Here is a 22,983-nt window from a genome sequence, read left to right on the forward strand (position 1 = left end):
AGGCACCACCCAGTCACACCCCCACAGCCTCTCACACGCACATGCACAATGCGGTAACGTGAGCAGGCTTTCCTCAGGCCACCGGGAACAATGAGTGTGTCCTCGGAGAACCCACATACAGTCTGCCTCGACTGAAGTATCTTTGAGTGTGCACGCTGCAAAATATAATCAATGTGAAATAATGTGTTATGTGTTTCTGCCTCTGCAGACAAACCCTTACTACGTGAAACCAAGAGTGGCAGATCACCAGTTTGGTATTAAACATTATGCAGGAGAGGTAATTACATCAACACACAGTGCTATTTTAGTATTACTTATATACTATTATTTGTGAGGTTGGAAAGATTGTATAAGGTCTGCCAAAAGTTTAAATGCTTTAAATTGACATTAGACTTCATTTGTTGCTACATGTTGCTACGTTTTGAAACAAACAGCAGGTGAAATGACCATTTCTGTTGGTACCTATCTAAAATTTTGACCGATATACCGGTCTATCACTATTGCACAAGTGTGATTACCAAGAGGAAGTGAGCTCTGGACTTCCCCAGTCTTCTCACTCTCTCTCATCATCTGCCAGTGTCAGTTTCGGTCTATAAGAGAGTCTGTTCAGGAGAGTAAGAGAAAGCAGTCAGTTGAGAATGCTGCAAAAAGTACAGAGAGATGGAAAGTGAAGAGTTGGTTTGCCCTTTCACCATGGGCACTACACGAAGCCTTCACAGTTTAATGTGCTGGAAACCACACGGCTAACATGCATTCCCATGAGAAGCATTTGGCATGCTGTCCAGCTCCTTCTCTAGTTGCAGTTTTTTTTCCCTGACAGTTTTCTTTCACACTTCCACTTGCTTTTCACTTGCTTTTACTTTTTTACTTCAAAAAAGAATCAGTATTTTAGTCTTGTTTACCAGAAAAAAACATCTACACCGATACATTTTCCCGAGAAGCAACGTTGCATCAGGTTGCATGCTTCTCAGGTAAATATATCTTGTTTTAAGATTTTTCATATATTTTTACCACTGTCTGAAATATGCAAGTGGCGTGCAAAATGTCTGACATGTTCCCACAATATCAATCCAGTCTTTCAAATGCTTTCAGATGCAGAATCTTTAGCATCTGCTCTCTTCTCTCAAATGAAAGATCGGACTATGAGCTTTGGATGAATTATCTGTTTAAATGAGAGATTGTAATTATCAAGTTGGTGATATAAATACCCCCAGCATGTGTTTTGGATGCTGCATACTCGACAGCTCAGGAGTTTATTTCATGTTGTTAAGACCTGTGGAGGAATCTGTCGCCACGGAGGTCACGACTGAGTAATACTCAACAGGTGACTGCATTAAACTTCGGCAGCACCAGCTCGATCAAACTCTCTCTTTGGTCTCTCATCAATTGGCTGAAAGTACAATGCAGGAATCAGAGACTTTGTATTTTCTTCACACACACATCAATTCAGTTTAGTTAGAAATGTTGAGGCAGACACATGAAGTTGGCTATATCTGCAGTAGGTTTAAATAAAGGAGTTATATAAAATTATATTAATAAATGAATAAATTAGCATTTTAGTCACTGTACATGTATTTTGTAACTTTTCTTTGTGTGTGTGTGTCAGGTGTTGTATGATGTGCGTGGCATTCTAGAGAAGAACAGAGACACATTCAGGGATGATATTCTCAACATGCTGAAGGACAGCAGGTGACAAATCATTCACTTCATTTCTGCTATTTTAAACAATGCTGTGGATCCTATGATCCAAAGTGTTTCCAGCTTGGCATGAGTTCAGTGAAGCATGTCATGTAAATCATACTTCTCATACTGAACAAAAAATGGTAACAGCAGTGTACAATAAGGTCTCATTTGTTCACATTAGTAAATGCATTAGCTAACATGACAACTAAAATATGAGCAATTCATTTTTTTAAGCATTTATTAATCTTTGTTAATGTTAGGTATAAATATTCATTGTTTGTTAACAATGTTAACAAATACAACTTTTGATTTAAAGGGATAGTTCACCCAAAAATGAAAATGTCATAATTTACTCCCCCTCATGTTCAAACCTGTAGGACCTTCATTAATCTTTGGAACACAAATGAAGATCCTTTTGATGAAATCTGAGAACTTTCTGTCCTTCCATTGACAGTCAACTTCCACTTTGACGCTTTAAAAAGATCATAAAACTAATCCATATGAATCTAGTGGTTTAATCCAAATTTGCTGAAGAGACACGATCGCTTTATATGATGAACAGATTGAATTTAGGCTTTTATTCATAAACATTCATCAGCTCACACATCAGTTATAGTAAACAGAAGCTCAAGCATGTTTGCTTGATGTGTGAGAACGAATGTAACACGGGTTCATTCCTGTGTTACGCAGCACGTTTGAGCTTCTGCAAGAACCAATGAGGATCATTCTCGTGTTTCGCAGCACGTTTGAGCTTCTGCAAGAACCAATGAGGTTCATTCCCGTGTTACACCGTCTCCTAACCAGACGCGATGCGATAAGATCCAACGACAAATAATTTGTCTGTCCACACTAGACGCGATGCGACTGCGAGATGCGTACAAATCAACCAAAACCCACAGCCAATCACAGCAGCGTGTGGACAGGCTCCAGCGTCAAGTGCACAGCACCAGAGAGTAATCTTGACGGCAATCGCAAGAAATGGATAAGTAGGCTACGTAATCAAATTCACAAATATTACACAATTTAAACAGTATTCAAAAACATAGGCTACTGAGTTACTAAAACAATCTTTGTCAAATAATACATACCGGGCGGTTCAGCGCAAAGAGGAGGCGTGTTCCGGCGCAAAACTCCCCTGGTGCTATTTTCCAGTTTTAGAAAGCAATTGCGCCACTGACCAGGAAAAAAACAGTCTAAAGACAGTGTCGCGTTGCGCGTTAGTGATATGGTATTTTAAGGGCGCGTGCTTGGCCATAATGTAGCGTGTTAACGCGCATCCACTTTGATTATCTAATAATTATAAACAGACGCAGCAGTTTTAATTTTTGCAAATCATACATTATTACAAGGAAAAATATTAACACACGAGGGAAATCATTGTTGTGCCCGTGAAGATGTGAAAAAGATCTATCTAGATAAAAAAATAAAAAAATATAGATTAGGCTACACATTTACCCAAATTATACGCCTGTTTAACCGAAGCTAATTTGGGTGGGTTTCTCCCATCATCCCCAATGTCACTTCTCTGTGTTTTACGGCCCTGACGAGAACGTGGGTCTCCTCGGCTGTGAACCGCTCCTGGCGTGCGCTGGCAAATCCTCCGTTATGATAGCAATCCGCCGTGGAACAAGCGCGCCAGCTCTTAAAGGGAATGTGAGAGGACGCTCTGATTGGTTTATTTCACGTTACGCCCAAACCACACCTATGAATAATGAAGCTACTTCAGACCAACCCCTTTTAGATTTGCGCCAGGCGCAAGAGTCGTTTATCCTGCCGGGAAAATAGCAACAGCGCCGGGAACCGCCCACAAAGTTACTTGCGCTTTGCGCTTTGACACTTGCGTTTCAGATCGTTAAAATAGGGCCCTTTGTGTTTGTTGTCCCAGCCGCGACGTCGCAGAAAAATAGAAACCGTTTCTAAAATAGAATCGTCACTGTCGCTGCTGGTTAGGACAAAAACTCTGATTAACATGGAAAAGATACATTTTATCGGGTGTCGTGGCGTCGCGTGTAGTTAGGACACGGTGTTACGCAGTACGTTTGAGCTTCAGCAAGAACCAATGAGGTTCATTCTCGTGTTTCGCAGCACGTTTGAGCTAACCCTTGAACTAACCCTTTAAATAATGTATTTGTAAATTTTAAAAATAATAGACTAAGAATAACTAAGAATAATAAATGCTGTAGATGTATTGTTCATTCTTATTTCATGGTAACTAATGTAGTTAACTATTGTTAACAAATGAAACTTATTTTAAAGTGTTACGCCACAAAAAAACATATTAGGGTAGTTGAAACTAAATATTTTTGACCAGTTCTTTTAAAAACTAAACTGTATCTAAAAACATTACTTTATTCCGCTTTTATGAGCTTATACTAACTAAGAGACTACTTGGAATATTTATACTTCTAAAAATGAATTTGTCATATTTTAGAACCATATCAAATTATCTAGTGAAGGCAAAAGGCTGTTTAAAAAACGTTCCCATACATTCTTAAACATCCAACTACCTTGAAGCAGTTGTTGCTGATCTACATTTCTGCTGATATGAATGAGTTCTGTGAGTGATATTATCTCTATTGTGCGTTTCTCAGACTTGACTTCATCTACGACCTGTTTGAGCGTGTTGGTAGCAGGAGTGGAGACGAGACTTTGAAGATGGGCACTGCCCGCCGCAAACCCACCGTCAGCTCTCAGTTCAGGGTAAGACACAGATCAATGATCTGTATGTGCCATGTGATGTAACTATGTGAAACCATTTTGAGAGAATCAGGATGATAAGATTGTGAGACACGTGCTCTGTTCCAAAACCTAGCGAGCTGCCTAAGGCATTTCAGATGTGCTAAAATATGTTGTTTTTACTCAACTCTAGGGCAGGTTCACATCCTTCACATAAAAAGAATGTATTGCGACAAACTCTTTATAAAAAATAATCCAAGGTGGCTGACAAAGCAAGAAGAATGTTCGAAAATGTATTTTTTATTCACTACTGCAAGATATGTTAAATTATGATATTTTCTTTTTGTTCAAGCCTTCATTTCAACTTATTTTCTTGTAAATAATTGTGTTTAACAGCCGAATTCCTGGTTGATTCTGCAAAGAAATCTCCACCAAATCTGAGAATCCTGACAATAAAATCGCCTCAAAACCTCCCATAACGCACTGCGAATGATGTAGCTCTGCGAGTCCTTAAAGCAATTTAGTTTTGCTTCAAATCAATGTTTGTAATGTTTTGATTCACCTCATAGCTGGTTGGTTTGGTTCATGGCTTATATGACTTTTTTTATATAATCCTAATGGGAAAAACGAATGGAAAAAAATACTTGATCCAAGGCCGCTGAAAAAGTCGGCAAATACTGTTGCACTCTTTTGAAATCATTCATTGTATCATCGAGTCATTTTTGTGTGTCACGCAGAATTGCAAATCAGTCACTTAATGGGTTTCATGATAGTTAGGACGCTCCCTTAAAAGAAAGCTGCCTGTGTAGCCAGTAATCAGCGAAGCGGCTCAGTAAGTTCTGAAACGGAGCTCCTGTGTGCTTGTCTATTCTGGGTGGACATTCAAGGTTATGAGTGCAAACCTAGCAGAAATTTTGTTTCTTTTTCTGCACTTGTGTGACTGTGTGTGTACCTTGCATGTGTGTGTTTTGTCCCCTTTGTCTAAGTCCCTGTATATCTGCTGGTTTGCGGGGTTACGGGGCTTTGCATGTCATAACTGCCGTGCAGGGGATTTGGCAGCTGCCCTTGTACTGTGGCTCTTAAAGCCAGGGGATTACCCACAAACCGGGCACAAGGGTTTGACAGGGTCTGTGCATGTTCCCCTGTTCCCCTGTCATTAAAGCCAGCCTGGAGCCTCTCAGTCTGAGACTGTGGGACAGAGTGCCAGGTTGAAGGGTCCTTGGTGTGTCTAGGTAAATATGGGCCCTGTCACTGCCTGTGTTTGCCCTCTTCAACAGGAGATGTGGGACGGACAAGCAAATAGCAGCTCTGGTTGCTGAACTGCCCTTTTGGTGCTGTTACTTTCCTGTGCAGGGGTGTAATTTAGTGTTATTGTAACTGTGTTTCAGGACTCTCTTCATGCACTGATGGCCACTTTAAGTGCCTCCAACCCTTTCTTTGTGCGCTGCATCAAACCTAACATGGAGAAGGTAGGATCGACACATTTTTTGTACCGTCCATATCACAATCAAACCATATTTACTTTCCTTATTGAGTCAAACAGACAATAAAACCAATCTTCCAAAAGCTTCAATGTCACTTTCAAAAGAATAGTTCACCCCAAAACAAAAAAGTCTGTCGTTATTAATTCATCCTCAAGTCATCACCTTCTTTCTCCTGTCAAACATTAGCAATTTTGAATGAATGCTCACTCTGCCCTTTTCCATATGATAAAAATGACCAAATTAAAGTAGTCCATACAAATTAAATATTTCAAGTCTTCTTAAGTCTTAAGGTGCAGCCTCATTTATTGTTGTTCTGCAATATTTTGTGGGCGAAATCCAGTCATTTCACTTAAGGACGAAAATGTGCCCCACACACATTTAGCTTACGTTAAAGTTGGCTGTGCAATTCTCACTGATCAGCAGAAAGCTACTTCGATTGAAAGTGTGTTTGTGTGTGAGCTACTGTATGCTTGATGATGCATCACTACACTATGGGCAATAGACCTTTTCGGCCTGCAACATTTATAATAGCTTTGTTTACGGAACCTAACCAAATTTAAGTTATTCACCAATAACTTAACCTTTCACTGTAGATCGTGAATCATATTCAAGCATGCCCATATTCAAACACATCAAAATGTGTTGTGCAACATATGAAGTCAATAACATCAAGCAGCGCTGGCTCCTGCTTGTCTCGTAACCAAATATCGATGCACCAAATTTGAATATGCAGAAATGCAGAAGAGCAATGAGATAAAGACTTTTTGATCCTTGAACATCCACTGGTCACTGTTTTGAAACAAGATACATTTTTGAAGCAACACTGCACAAGTTATTAAGACTTGTTTTTTATCTTTCGTATCTTTAATACAAGAGTATTTTGTCTTGTACTATTATTTGCAAGTATGTAATGTTGCTTTTAAAGTTAAGATTCAAGATTTTTATTCACCACATAAACAGTTATATATAACTGTATATATATATAACTGTATACATTTCACTATATATAGTGAAATGTAAATCTGGTCAGCTACTTAGCCTGTGCATTAAATGTCTAAAAGGTAAACATTTTAATTTAGACAAATATAAGAAATAAAATGAATTGAAACATATTTTAATAATACATTTTGATAATTAATCAATACATTTACCTAGTTTTAAGGGTACTTTTTATATGATATTTTACAGGAAAACATGTTTAGGGTCCAATTCTCACTATTAACTAGTTGCTTATTTGTATGTATATTACTAGGATATTGGCTGTTTATCAGTACTTGTATAAAGTGAATGCCTTATTCTGCATGACCATATTCTACATCCTTTAATCCTACCAATACCTAAACTTTTACAGCTACTTTACTAACTATTAATAAGAAGTAATTAGGAGTTTATTGAGGCAAAAGTTATAGTTAATAGTAAGGTAATAGTGAGAATTGGACCCTATTCTAAAGTGTGACCGAAATCATTATTAGCAGACTATAGTGGCCTCTGCTCACGTTAAAGTAAAAATTCCCTTGCATCACAGAACATTCTGGCATCATCTCCATGTGAGAAGCTGTACAGCCAGCAAGTGCTCTGAGTCTGTCCTGTTCTGCTCTGTACATAGAGTCTCTTTGTGCTGATCTGCTCAGAACGGAACAGCCCATCCCCACCGCCAGCACATTCCTACAGCCCAAACCCGCCTGTGCTGGGGTCAGAGGTCACGGCTGTCTGCTTCAGAGAGGAGAATCATACTCCTGACCTGCAGCAGAGGAATGTAGAGATAATGGCCAGCAAATCACACAGAGCCAAAGGCGGCCTCTACCCTTCATTATATGATACGGTCGAGCTGTAAAAGTGCTCATTTGAGCTCCCATATTACTGGAATTATTATGATTGTATTGATTTATCAAGGGCTCTCATTTCAGCGTGGCAGAGGATCGGGTTGGCGCTTCTTTTGGGGTGGTTGTATTGTGATAACTGTCCTCAGGGAGGGGATCTGTGGTCTCGTCTGGCAATCTGCCTGGCTCCCTCTGTCATTCCACACCTTTTCTTCTATCGTTTATGCCACACAACAGTGATCCCTCGCTCATCTCACCCCACTTCAGGCGCCTTTATGGATAATTGTAATGCTGCTTACTTCATGTCTAACCCAAGTTGAATGCCCAAATTACTCAGGGAGACTAGAAATACACCTCAGTGTCCTGTCACATTAGCCTGACATGATCATTTTGGTTGAGGTTCTGCTGATTGAAATGAAGGACAAGGCAAAAGTCAACAGTGGAGCACGCAGTTAAGCTGCACCAGATGTCCAGGCCACCAACAATGAGCCCCGCTCCTTAACATAGTCATCAAACGGCCTGATGGGACTGGACTGTGTGGGAGCAGCTGAACACCAGGCACTGACGTCACTGATACAGCTACAGATCGCCACTGAGCATGACGCAACACCTCACACAATAGACATAATCAATCCCAGTTGAAAGCTTCATGACTGGCGTTGGGGTTTCACCCCTTTTTCTGCCCGCAGAAGCATCTTTTGTTTTTTATGTGACAGATCAAAACAAGCATCTATATTATCTCCCCCTAGGTTACGGTTAAAGTCAAATCAAAACAGGCCCTATAAAGATTCCTGGTCTCATTGCACATGTTGCATCTGGTTTTTGTTTTTCCTAAGATAAAACGTTTGTCTTCGCAATCCTTCATCAACGACTACAACATCAACAATTGAAACATGTCATACACAGCAAAAATCAGTTTCTTCAGGTTTTTTATTTCAGTATTTTGGTCTGGTTTAAAAATATCAAACTTTCTTTAAAACAAAATACTTCTTTTTTTTTTTTAACCAAGTTAAGATTATTTATAAGAGAATATATATTACTTTTATGTATCATACACCATTATAATTTTTTTTGTCTATTTTCTCTCACTTTTTTTTATTTATTATTTAACAATGATATTGAGACACTACTACTTGATAGGGATTAATATATATAACAGTATACAGTTTTTAAGCATAGAACCTCACAAAACTTCTGCATTGAAAATAAAAACATTGTTTGCCAATGGAGAAAGAAAATTTTAATTTAAGATATTCTCTCATAATAAACATGGTTAAACATTATTTTGATGGTGCCCTTTAGACATTCTGTTAAATATAAGTAACATTGCACCTACATGTCAACTAACTCTCGTTGGAGTATTAGTTAAGTATAAGTAGACTGTTAGGGTTAGTGGAATAAGGAGTTCGGTTTAGTAGAATAAGTGGACATGTACAGTTTAAAGTCAGTATAGAATGTCTTTTGGGGACCGTCAAAATAAAGTGTTATCAGATATTAAGCAGACAGTGTACATATACTCCAATGAGAGTTAGTTGACATGTAGTTGCAACGTTAATTATAGTCAACAGAATGTCTAAAGGAGACCATTGAAATAAAGTGTTACCCAAAGTCTTTTATCTTGCTTTTAAGGATATATATTTTTACAGAAAATAAGACAAAAGTACTGATAAATACTTAAATATATAATATACTTTATAATATTATAAAGTTAAAATACTTTATAATATGTGACCCTGGATCACAAAACCAGTCACAAGTGGCACGTTTCAAGTGGGTATATTTGTGGCAATAGCCAATACATTGTATGGGTCAAAATTATAGATTTTTCTTTTATGCCAAAAATCATTAGGATATTAAGTAAAGATCATGTTCCATTAAGGTATTTTGTAAATTTCCAACCGTAAATATATAAAACATTTATTTTTGTGAGTGCGTGCAGCACAATCGCGAACATAAATGGACAACTTTAAAGGCGATTCTCTCAATGTTTCGATTTTTTTTGCACCCTCAGATTCCAAATTTTCAATTAGTTTTATCTCGGCCAAATATTTCCTATCCTAGCAAACCATACATCAATGGAAAGCTTATTCATTCAGCTTTCAGATGATGTATAAATCTCAATTTAAAAAAAAAAAATACCCATGTGACTGTTTTTTTGGTCCAGGGTCCAGAGATTATGAATGCTGTTTCTTATTGAATTGTGATAGTGTAATAGGACCAAAATTGGGCATAGCCAGTTGATATCTGTGCTGAAGGACATCTCATTCTATCTTCTTCCAGAACCCAAATAAATTTGATGCAGATGTGGTTCTGAATCAGCTACGTTACTCCGGAATGCTGGAGACCGTGAAGATCCGTAGAGCAGGCTTTCCTGTACGGAGAACCTTCCAAGACTTCCTCAGCAGGTGAGACACGTGGCCAAGAAACAGTCACAAAACCACTGACAGTCCATCAAAATAAAGTTTGAAGCTCAAAATCTGTTCCAGATGCCCGTTTTTTTTGGGAAAGTTAGTTAAAGTCCTTGAAACCATAATGAACAATACCAGGGAAGTTTTTCTGAATCTGTTAACGTTTGATCAGGACATTGTTCCCTTACAGTAAAATGAGTGAGGTGGAATGTGTTTGTATGTGTTTAAGTTGTGCCCACTTCCTGTGCAGATACACAATGATCCTGAGGGACAAAAACCACACGGCGGACGAGAGGAGGAAATGTGCAGATCTGCTTACGAAGTATGACGTCACAACGAAAGAGTGGCAGCTGGGAAAGACTAAGGTGCGGTTGCATGGCCAACACATGTTCACACACATAGTTTAAAGTAGCTATATAAATAATCTGTGCTAGAACTCAGTGCAAGAGTACAATGACTTTGTGTAAGAGCTCTTTGTTTCTCAGTTTGAACTACTTAACCTTTTATGTAGTCTGTGGGTTGATCCCTGATATTAATACCTTGTAGTGTCGAGAGAGTCGTATATTTGAATTTAAATCTAAAATGTAAAAAGGGGGCATTTACAGCATTTACAGTCACAAGAATAAGTTTGTGAACCCTTTAAAATTCCCGATCTCTGAGATCTTTCATTAAAGTCACAGTTATAGACAACAGTCCTGAATTTTCTACATTTGTAGACAGGATGTCTTATCTTGACGAACACCCAGGTCTTTAGAAGTGCTTTTGTAGCCTCTTCTAGCTTTGTGAACACAAAATAACATATTTTGAAGAAAATGAGATGGGGTATCTAAACAGTTTATGAGTCCTGGAAGTCAATGGGGTCCATCAACTGTTTGGTTACTGACATTCTTCAAAATATCTTCTTTTGTGCTCAGCAGAAGAAAGGACTTCATGTAGATTTGGAACAACTTGAGGGTGAGTAAATGATGACAGAACTGTAATTTTTGGGTGAACTATCCCTTTAACTTACTCCAATTAGATATGCACTCACTTTTTCTACACTGCACTGTAAATGATCGCTCATTGTCTTCAATAAACTTGTGTAATGTACAGCTGTTTGTGTGTTATTAATTTAGTCAGATTGGGTTTGTCTGCAATTGTGACTTAGATGAAGATCAGACCACATTTAATGAGTAATCCAAGCATAAATCCAGATATTTTCAAAGGGTTCACAGATGTATTCTTGCCACTATGGTACTCTGAGGGACTTTTTTGTAGTAAAACCCCATATAATACCTCGATATGAAGTGGAAGTGTCAAAAGATGCATGGTGCAATTTTCGTGCTAATGTTTTGCAACACTCATAGGGGATTTTTTTTTCTGTCTGGTGGATTTTTCCCTCTCTTCTCTCTTCATTCTTTCCTCTTTCTTCCTCATACTTCCTCTGCTCTCACCCCCCTAAAAAAAAAACCTCTCCACATCTTGGTAAGGAGTTTTTCACTTTGCTGAAATGACTCATCTCGATCTAGTCGGCCTGAAAGAAGAGCGCAGCACTTTAAGGGCGTTTGGCAACAGGAGCACAGCAGCTCTGAAAAGAACACTTTCTGTTCTCTGTTCAACAGTGTCTATTCATTCTTATCTTGTAATCAGTCAATTATTCTCTCTCTCCTTGGTCATTCTCAGCCACACATTAAGTACGGCGGTTCAGTCAGGCTGTTTTTACAGTAAGAGGAGCTCTGAGGTTTCTGAGGAACAGGAAGGCACTGTAAATAAAAGGCATTCTTGTGTCCTTTGATTCAGACCACTTTTCTATAAATTAATTGAATCCAGCGTGCTCTCTGTTATTTCCTTTGGGGTCTTGTGGTTTCTGGCTTTCCTGAGAGCTAGTTTGGGTATCTCTTTATCAGGGGGTCACATTGTTAGCTCGATGGTGCCTTAATGTGGTGTTGCCGTGATTTCTTGTGTTTGGGGTTGATTTGAAGCAGATAAATTATCTCATAAATCAAATAACTTGATTTAATAAGACAGTGATGACCTGTCAGTGCTCCTTCTGGTCATGAGTGGGTAATTATGACGGAAAGCCAATTGAAACTAAATGATTAGATGACTTCAGTACACAGGCTGTACTATGATCATTATCGCAAAATAAACTTGGACATGGTCATCAAGATCACTACATAGTGCATGATTGTATATTATTGCGCTTATTAGGATACATATCAAATTAATTGCGCTTACTAGGATACATATCAAATTAATTACTATAAAAAGAAAAGGACATGAAGTACCGATTTGAGTTTATCAGTCAATGGATGTGCAATATATTTTGCACACATACACACACACACACACACACACACACACACACACACACACACACACACACGCACACACACACACACACACACACACACACACACTGACACACACACTCCCATTCAACATTTTGGGGTGAGCAGTAATTATTATTATTTTTTTATTTTATTATTAATAATAGTTTTATTCAGCAAGGACACATTAAATTGATCAAAAGTGACAGTAAAGACATTTATGTTACACAATATTTCTTTTTCAAATAAATGCTGTTCTTTTGAACTTTCTATTCATCAAATAATCACGAGTGTCACTATTTCCACAAAAATATTTAGCTGCACAACTTTACAACATTAATAATAACAAGAAATGTTTATTGAGCATCATATTAGAATGATTTCTGAAGGATCATGGAGTAATGGTGCTGAAAATTCAGCTCTGCCATCACAGGAATGAATAACATTTTAATGTATATCAAAATAGAAAAGAGTTTGTACAGTATTTTGATTGAAAAAATGCAGCCTTGATGAGCATAAGAGACTTCTTTCAAAAACATAAAATGAATCTTAAAGGCGCCAAATTTTGAATGGTAGTGTATATTTAGATGAAAGGCATTTTGCATTGCACAGAACACAACATCTGAGATTGTTTTTAAGGCATAAGTATCATAAGTATCTGAGTATATGATAATTCAGTTATATGGAATACATACAAGTACAGTAATGTAATTGATTATATTTAATGGTCATAAAAATACTTAAACAAATGTGCCATATCATTTAAATTTCATAGAAATTTAAAACCATTTCAGATGGTATGTGTCATGCAATGCACAATACCTCTGAATTCATCACGGCCTCAATAGACGATTGAATGTAATGCAGTATTTCTCCTTTAGAATGTTGCTTTCTGTCTCCCACACACACATGCATAAAGACACTGAAACAAATGAATTCAGATACACACACTGGACACGCAGACTCGCTCCCTGCTGAATAGAGTCATGCTTTACAAATTGTTTAGCTGTAAAATAGCCTCATTGTTCTGAGGTGGAGTCAGGGCTGGACGGCTCCAATTTGTTCTCAGCACGTCAGAGATTCAATGTACTCAAGGTCAGCTACTCTAACCTACAGCTTTCACTGCTCTACCAGACTCCACGATCATACTTGTTAAATAGCCTGTTGCCCTAATGCACCCACGGAAAGCTGACGTCCTCATGACAGAAGCTGGGCACAGATCTTATCCCAAAATGCAATTTAGCCAACACTGTCCTCCACAAAAGCAATACATGTATTTGTCCCCCACCATCACCAATCAGTTATGTTTAACCCTTTCTGAAATGACCAGTGCTGCATCCGAAATACTTCGCTAATACATAGTATGTGGAAAAAAAGAGTAGTAGGTCCAAATTCATATAGTATTCGAAAAACATTTGGCGAAAAGTACCTGGATGACCTACTTCTTCCACCGAGATTTACTATCCCATGAGGCCATGGAAGAAGATTTATGAATGGCAGTAAATGACTGTCACGCTGGTAGGTCACGTGACAGTAACAATGTCCAAATTTCATTCATACTACCCATATTCATTCTATATAGAACATATTGTTTTTAACGGTTGCGACGTATAGTCAAATTTAAATGTTATACCGATTTCTGAGGAGGCGCAGTCTGGTTGGCTACCAGCATATCTTTCTAGTGTCCACACAAGATATCATACCTTGTTTAATGTAAACATGAATTACCATTCACAACTCATTGTTGTTAAAATTGTTATTCTTTGTGATAATGTGAGTAAGGCAATTAACTCCTCACAATAAGATCAGAAAGTTAATAGCAGTGGTTACAGTATATATATATATAAACATAAATGAGAGAGAACCATCTTGAAGATCCTGCTTGTTTTCTCCTTTAATGTTGGGAATAGGTTACTTTGTGTCCTTTTTGTCTTCATCAGTCAGGAATCTACAGAAAAACCACTGGACCAATGTCGTTGTAGTGCAACATGGAGTATTATTAGCAGCTGGGAGAGGAAGATCAGACATTAGGCAGTGCATATGGAGGTTGTTTGATCAGTGTTTACCCATATGTTCCACACATGCTTTTCATAGCTATATAAATACAGTCTCTATTAAAAAAACGGTTTAATGTATTCCATCAATTCTTGATGATCGGCAGTCAAATCTCCAGACAATGACCTTTAACTGAGTCCGCCATTGCTGTACGTGTTTGGCGGTCCGCTATGGTTGTTATCATGGCTCGGGGTCTGTTTTGTTTTATGATTTCATTCAGAAGCGTGTGATTGTGATCAGTAGAGAATGCATGTTCAATACAGGTCCTCTCGAGCGCTGGAGCTGGCTTTTGTTTGTGGTGTTTTTGTGAGTGTCAGATTTGAGGTGGAGAGATGAGGGGAGGGGTGCAAGATCAAGAAAGGGGTCTGGGATTGTGTTTCCTTGCTCGAAACAAAACAACTTGTGTGTAATTATATCCATGCTGATTGTGTGTGTTGAGGAAGTGTGATCCCTAGAATCGGGGCTCAGGTTTTTTTTTTGCGTGGGATGGGGGAAGGATGTGGACGAGGAAACTTCCTCCTGTGTGTGTGCGTCTGCAGCTGTGCGTCGTGATTACAGGAACATCTGGGTCGTCGGTTCCAGGAAATCTCACAATGGGCTTAAATCTCTGGGAGGCCAGACGTGACACTGTGTGTAAGTGTTGATGTTAATTGAAAGGACCTGGCTCTGTTAATGGTAATACCACCATATGCAGACTAGTATATGATGTATAGTGGATGCTGCTTTGCTGGTGTTCCCAATAGTCTTCTTCACTAACTTAGCAGCCAGCTCCACCACCATGCTAGTTGACCAGCTAAATCTCAGCTCAAGATTTAAGCTTTATCAATACCGATAGTAGCATGGAAATTCATGATGGTATAATCATAGTTTCCATTAAAAATATTAAGCAGCACAACTGTTTTCAATATTGGACCATGTGACACTGAAGACTGGAGTAATGATGCTGAAAATTCAGCTTTGCCATTACAGGAATAAATTACATTTTAAAATATATTCCAAAAGTTTGCAAAATATTTTGCAATAATATTTCAAAATAAAAAGTGCAATAATATTTCACAATATTAGTGTTTTTACTCTATTTTTTATCAAATATTTGCAACTTTGGTGAGGATAAGAGACTTCTTTCAAAAACATTAAAACAATCTTACCGACTACATACTTTTTAACAGGAGGTTAGACACTTTACTATACCAAGAGAGGAGTTGTCATATTCATAAATGGCAGAGAACAGCGACTGACTATGTAGGTCATATGACAGTGCCAACATGGAGGATAAAGTATGTCCGGTTTGTTTTCATAATACATACATGAACACTATAGTCGATAAGTTACTCATCTAATGCAGTATTTGACGGTACACATATTTAGAAGCAGTTTTTGTTTTAAGCAATATATCTATTTTGTAAAGTTATCGGTCATATTTTTGTAGAATGTTTTGTTTAGTGTGTTTTATATTTCTTTAAAGATGCAGTCAGTATTTGTTTAGCTAGCATTAGCACTGCTGTTCTTTGTGTACTTTAAGTACTGATAACACAATGGTGTTAAATGCTGCTCTGCCATCTGTTGACATGGATCAGCATAATTGTCTCTGAGTTTTATGTAAATTACTCTGATACTAGTGAGTTTTAGAGAGCGTCTACACAATCATTCATCCCCTTACCTGTAAAAAAAGAAAGAAAAAAGAAGCAACTTGGCCTTTAGTAGAATTTTCTCCATTATCAAATATTTCCATCTTGTGGGCTGTATAAATATTTACGCTCATTTTTTTTCTTTGTTGGTCTTTCGGCCTTCTGTTTCCAGCTCATTTTGGTTCTTTATCCGTGCAGGTACTGATTCTTCTGTTGTCTCGGCTGGCAAAACATTGTATTAAGTGTGTTTCAGTGTCAAACTTTCGCTCTTCACATCACCAAACAACACAATTCTACATCTGCATCTGTAGTCTATCTACAGAGCTGGCAGACAATGAGAATGAGGTTGAGTTAAAACTTTGGCTACATCATTTGAACATGGTGAAATACATTGGGGAGGTCAATGTGTTGTGTGACAGATTACTCTTTACTAAAAAACTATTTATTTCATAATGTGTAAAACTTTTAAATTAGCATCAAAGCATTGAATGCACCTTTTAATGTCAGGTCAAGTCACCTTTATTTATACCAGTGGTGCCCAATCCTGTTCCTGGAGATCTACCTTCCTGCAAAGTTCAGCTCCAACCCTGATCAAACACAACCGAACTGTGATAATTATAGACAGGTGTGTTGGATCTAATCTCTGCAGGTAGGTGGATCTCCAGAAACAAGATTGGGCTCCCCTGATTTATACAATACAGATGGTTTTAAAACAGCTCCACAGTAATAAACAGGAAAATTACAGCCAATGATACAAACATCATCAAATATGGGACTAATTAAAATGGTGCTGTAAAAACACAACAATTCAGTTCAGGGTTGATTCAGTTCAGTTCAATAACAGTGTCAATGCTGCAAAAATCATCAATTATGAAATGAATTTGAACACAATTGTCATCATTCAGCTCAATTCTGTAATTTTTTTCGTCCCTGTCCAATAGTGTCAGTGCAGTCACATAAATAATATTACAGAATACTAAGTGTCTTCTAAACCACAACTAAGCGAGACACCGGCGACAGTGGCAAAGAACCCAAACTCCATCAGATGACAGAAATTGAGAAAGAAAAAAAATCTTTGGAGGAACCAGACTCAGTCACGGGGCTAGTCCATTACTCTTTGGTATAACACTGTAGTTTATTCTTTTAAATAATTAATATATATATATTACTACAGTTTATTATGCAGAACTTCCCCTTTTCTTCAACTGTGTTCCTTAGGTTTCTTTTCAATGAGTCAACATCTGTGAGTAAAGGGTTAAGCTTTCATGTCTCTTGTCTTTTAGAGAGAGAGTGAGGGTGTGGCCTGCTCTTTGGCCGAGAGCCACTCTTTCCCCCTCCCCTCTCTCTCTCTCTCTCTCTCTCTCTCTCTCTCTCTCTCTCTCTCTCTCTCTCTCTCTCTCTCTCTCTCTCTCTCTCTCTCTCTGTCCATGCACGTCAGTCTGTCTGGAATAGTCCGAGAAGCAGCAGTAACAGGAAATCAGAGCGCTGTGGTTTCAGCACAATGGCAGAGCTCCACAGCTCAGCTCCCTGTAGCCTGTAAGCCTGCTGAGAACACTTGGAGACGTCTGGAGAGAATTAACAGTCACTTTACCTAAAACCTGCCCTCTTCCCTCTCCCTCTCCTTGTCTTTCTTCTTTGGTGCCGTGCAGGTGTTTCTGAAGGAAGCTCTGGAGCAGAGGTTGGAGAAGGAAAGAGAGGAGGTGCGCACAGCGGCTGGTATGGTGATCCGGGCCCACATACTAAGTTATGTGGCAAGGTTAGTGCAGCTTTGTGTGTGTTTGTGCATAAACACGCTTTGTTAAATGGGGCCGTGTGAGTTGCCAAAGACTGCCGTTGTGACTTCTGTTACTTTTTATTGAGTTGAGTGGATGGATTGCCATAATCGAATATGTGAATGAGTTGAAAGCTGCATCACGGAATGATTTACCAAAGCTGTGTGAATCAGTGCTTTGAGTGCAAAACCAAGTGGGTTAGATTCATTAGGAAAAGTGCAGGGAAACTAATAAGGGTTACATGAAAAGTTATCAAGAGTGTCTTTTCACTGGAAGTACTGAACAATATGCACTACACACACAGGTAAATAAATGTACATGCTGTTTATTCATAAATCAGGTTGCCAGTTTTGAGAGCTGTTAGCATGATCAGGGATTTTATGTTGGTTTGTTGTACATGCATACTGTACATGGTTTATTGTACGTTATCTGTAGGGGGAAAAAACTGTTAAACATGAAAGTAATATGCAATCATTTAAGACATTTCTCCTTATAGAGAACCTCTTTGGCATAAAGAGTTCTATAAAATTGAGTGAAGAACCCTAGGGTTCTACATAGAACCTTCTTTTAAGAGTGTACTCTGATGCCATAGTAAATCAAACATGACAGACGGCAAGATATCAACATCTGTTGAGACACTATTTTGGTTCCTGGGCGATTAGTGTTCATATACACCTCTATACTGAGGTTATTTATGGGGTTGATGAAGTCTCTGTTTCGCTTTAATTTTGCATACATTTCAATACCCACAAATTCGCACATAAACACACATGGAGACTCTCAGTCCAGCATTGCAGGTCAGATATGAGATTTTTCTGATTTAGGTGGCCTGGTCTAAATGTATGAGAACTGTGGCACAGCTACTCAAACAGATCAAACACAGATATTTTATTATGAAAGACAACTAAATAGCCAGAGTGTTTTATATTAATAACTGTTTTATATTAATAACCGTCTTTCATATTTGTGATTGAAACTCTGAATATTTTGAATTGTGTGTCTAATTGCTTTTTAAATGAGTTACTGATGTATTAATGACAGAGTTATTATAGAGTAATTGCTATAATAGACTCATAATTATTATAATGTCCCTGTAAACTAATCATTATTTAAAATCCTTGAGGACTCTAATGTTGTAATTGTCCTTCTCACAGAAAACACTTTAAAAAAGTCCGGACCAGCATCATCACAATCCAAAAGAACTACCGCGCTCACTTCTGGAGACAAGCTTTCCTGCGCTTCCGCTCGGCTGCCGTGGTCCTCCAGAAACACCTCCGCGGCCAGGTCGCTCGGCAACTCTGTCGCCGGCTCTTGGAGGAAAAACAGAGGAGAGAAGAGGAGGAGAGATTCAGAAGAGAGGAAGAAGAGAGGAGACATCAAGAGGAGCTGAGGAGACTTGAGGAAGAGAGACGGAGACAAGAGGAGGAAAGGAAGAGAGAGGAGGAGGAGGAGAGACGGAGGCTCCAAGAAGAGGAGGAACGGGAGGCTTTACGGATACAGCAGGAAGAGGAAGAGTTGAACAGGAGGCAGGAAGAGCTCAAGAGCAAACAGATACTGGAGGAAAGAGAGGCAGGGCACAGCAGGTAAAACACAATCTGGGCAAATGTTTGAATTTTAATTTGGGTCAACCAAAATCTGTGTTGGCTGATGGACTGTGCTCTTAATCTACTCTGTCTAAAATGATTCTCTCCTGTTTTTTTTCTCATATTAGGAGTTTAGTGGGGAAAAATCATCACAACTACAAGGTATTATTTCTATTGGATTTGATTTTATATTCCTATGGGAGAGATTTCAAATCTGGAAAGGATATATCTCTTGTATTTGGCCTAATTCTCTGTCTTCACTTACAGAAAGTCTTTGGCAATTACATGGTACTCTTCTATATGGGTCAAAAAGGCCTCTTGAAAACCTTAAGCATGTTGTAACCATAGCTTAACTAAAATGCGTCACTGCTTATTAATATTTATATTTTTAAAACCATTTATATTTATAATAATTATATTATATATTTATTTTGTTATAAATTATATTTAACACCATATACATCACAAAACATTTTTAGGACAACTCCCAAAATTGTTCATGATATTTATGGATCAAATTAATTGTAAAAAAATATATATTATTTTATTATTAAATATATATTTTACCTTGAAAAATATATTTTAAAACTTTTTGAAAATAATAATGTCTACACCAGCATGTGTGTAACATGTAAGGAAACAATTATAGTCACACTACATGACATTAAATTGACAAAAAGTTTTCAAATATTTTTTTTTATAGCTTATCATGAACACTCTTATATGTCATTGACCCATATACCAGAATGCTTATATATTCATGTACCGTGATGTTTACATAATCCCAAAACCCATGCCATGGAATGAAAATGCTGAATTGACAGAATGAACTGTATATTATTGGTATGTATCATCACTATCCCTCCACCATATTCCAGAAGGACGTGTCCCACGGCCTGTGCCAGTACTCTTCTGAAGAGGAGAGTCGTCAGATGGAGGAGATTCTGCGGTTGGAGCGAGAGATTGAGCGGCTGCAGAGACAGAGAGACGAAGGGGTGTCCTTGCTAAACGACGGCTCCAGAGACGATCTGCAGCAGAAGAGGGACGCCGAGATCTACCGCCTGGAGAAAGAGGCTTCACGTGTGGCTACGGAGTTCCTGGAGATGCTGGACTTCGGAGGCTTGGAGCAGTCGCTCTCCAGCGAGGAGAACCTTCACGACCCCTCTGAGACAACCGCGCCTCTGGCCGAGGAGGAGGTGGACGAAGGCTTCCACGCGGACGACGAGTGTATTCCCCTCCGTGACTTCCCTCCCCCGGCTGCCATGCCTCAGGATAAAGAGATTCTCTCCAGTCTTCCGCCTCCACCGCCCGCCTTTGCCGAAGGTCTTATGGCCACTTCCTCGGCTGCACGGATGGAGCGGCCGAAATCCAATTCCTCCATCAAACAAAACAGACTTTCAGACATTCCCCCGCCTCCGTCTTCAGCTCCACCCCCACCTCCACCTTTAGCTCCACCCCCTCCCCCACCTCTACCGGCACCAACCAAAGAAGACTATGGATTGGTGTATAAAAACAGGAAGATGTTAACAGAGATAGTGCTGCCCGTGGAGGAGACCAGCTTCAGTATTCTGCCCGACACAGAGTCAGACTACGACCAAGAGGAGTTTGAGGAGGCGTTGGGGAGCTGTGGGGATGCAGGAAGTACAAATGATGGACACCTCACTGATGAGGAAGTGCTACGCAAATCTTCCTGTACCTACAACAGCACAGACTCCTTTAGGGGAAGCTCAGACTCAGTGAGTTCTGTCTTTTCACACTTAAACTGGAAATCACACACAATTTTAAAGGGATAGTCCTCCCAAAAATGGGAGGTCCTACCAATGGGAGTCCTACCAAAAATTCTATTATAATATAATCACCCTCATGTCGTTCGAAAGCTGTATGAATTGCTTGCTTCTGTGGAACATAAAATTTGGTATATTTTTTATAATATTTTTAAGAATAATGGTAACTAAACGTTTTGGTTCCAATTGACTTCCATTGTATGGACATAAAATACCATGGAAGTCTATAGGAACCAAAACTGTTTGGTTACCGACATTCTTCAAAATATCTTCTTTTATGTTCCACAGAAGAAAGTAAGTAATACAGGTTTGGAATTGGATAATGGTGATTAAATGATTGGGTGAACTAACTAGTCAATGGGTTGTCTGAAAGACGAATCAAGTTGATCTTGAGGTCTTGAATAATTAGGCTGATTGATGATCGTGACCAGATCAGATGAGTTTCATATGTTCATGGCTAACATAAAAAAAATCAGCGTTTTAAGCATTTTATATCACAAAATGGTCATTGTTCTCACAATGAATGGAGAAATACACTGTAAAAAATATCTCTAAATTTATGGTACAAAAACGGCAGCCTTAATAAATAATAAATGTGATGACAATGTTTCGATATTGCGGAATGGTATATTGCTACATGCATATTTTATAACCTATAACTATACATTTCATTTATCTCATATTTTATTTATGTATATGTGTAAGTGATATAATTTTAATTTACCAATTTGCCTTAAAATGTACTGATGACCATGACAATAATACAAGTGATAAAACAAAAAAACACAAGATGAATCAGAATCCATAGTAAGTGCCCTGTCCATAAAACATGGCCAATGCTCATGTATATAGACGTTGCACAGGGTCATACACACACAGACAAAACACCATCAGGGTAACACACACGACACTAAAACAATGCAACAAACATTAACTAATAACAGAAAATGTAACAATAGGGCATTTTGTGTTTCATTTCCTGTTATTTAGTTACCGAGAACAAAAATAAGAAGAAACAAACTATTTATTAAAAAAGTTAATCATACGTGATGTCACACATAGACTTCTGAGAATGTCCTTTTACTTTTTCTCATTGTAATTTATATGGTAATTTAGTCTTTTTACTTGCCAAAACCATAAATTTGACACCATTTTACTGTAAAATTACATAATGTATAATGTTAAACCATTTATTGGTTTTAGCCGTATATTGTAAGGTCAGTTATCTAGTTAACAAGTTCTCTTTGATGTTGAGTCTGTCTACTTTATTACTAAGTCACTGCTTGGGTTGCCATAGAGGCGGTGCTTTAAAGGGCATGACTTTAGAGACAACATCTCAGCATGTTTATAGTTTCATCACATTGTCGGCACATCACAACCCTCTTGGAGAATTCACATCTATTAATTCATCCCACTTAAAGGACTGCTGCTAAAAAGATAAATATGGATCTTAACCAGTATGGACAGGACACCTATTTTACCTACAGACCCATCCGTTGTTTGTTGTAGTGTTTCTTCTCAGTTGCTGTTTCAGCTGGACAACAGTCACTAAACATTTGCATAAAGTTTGCTAATCTTTGTGGCATCGCCAGCAGTCACTGTCACTCACGTCACCTGTCATTTAAAATGAGCGACTTCCAGTTGAATTTTCACTGCAAAGTGTGAACGCCTTGTAAGGAATTTGGCTTGAAAGGAATATGCATTTCGTCATGTTTATACTGTACAGTTCAGTGTCAGGGTAGTGAGATCCGGTATTGCTTAGAGCAAAACAGAAACGCTCA

The 22,983-nt window shown here is 38.4% G+C and overlaps 1 protein-coding gene across 1 annotated transcript in view; it reads left to right on the plus strand.

The window, feature by feature from the left end:
- The window catches only part of myo10l3 (myosin X, like 3), a 72,890-nt gene that overhangs the window by 35,573 nt on the left and 14,334 nt on the right, over positions 1 to 22,983 (plus strand). The window contains exons 15-24 of the mRNA XM_079619544.1: positions 209 to 277; positions 1,607 to 1,689; positions 4,275 to 4,383; positions 5,748 to 5,828; positions 9,944 to 10,068; positions 10,322 to 10,436; positions 17,713 to 17,819; positions 18,990 to 19,418; positions 19,547 to 19,580; positions 20,297 to 21,154. Of these exons, the coding sequence (XP_079475670.1) occupies positions 209 to 277; positions 1,607 to 1,689; positions 4,275 to 4,383; positions 5,748 to 5,828; positions 9,944 to 10,068; positions 10,322 to 10,436; positions 17,713 to 17,819; positions 18,990 to 19,418; positions 19,547 to 19,580; positions 20,297 to 21,154 (2,010 nt within the window). The remainder of the gene's footprint in view (positions 1 to 208; positions 278 to 1,606; positions 1,690 to 4,274; positions 4,384 to 5,747; positions 5,829 to 9,943; positions 10,069 to 10,321; positions 10,437 to 17,712; positions 17,820 to 18,989; positions 19,419 to 19,546; positions 19,581 to 20,296; positions 21,155 to 22,983) is intronic.

This window comes from Phoxinus phoxinus (assembly GCF_949152265.1).
Source record: "Phoxinus phoxinus genome assembly, chromosome: 7".
NCBI classification, from domain to species: Eukaryota; Metazoa; Chordata; class Actinopteri; order Cypriniformes; family Leuciscidae; genus Phoxinus; species Phoxinus phoxinus.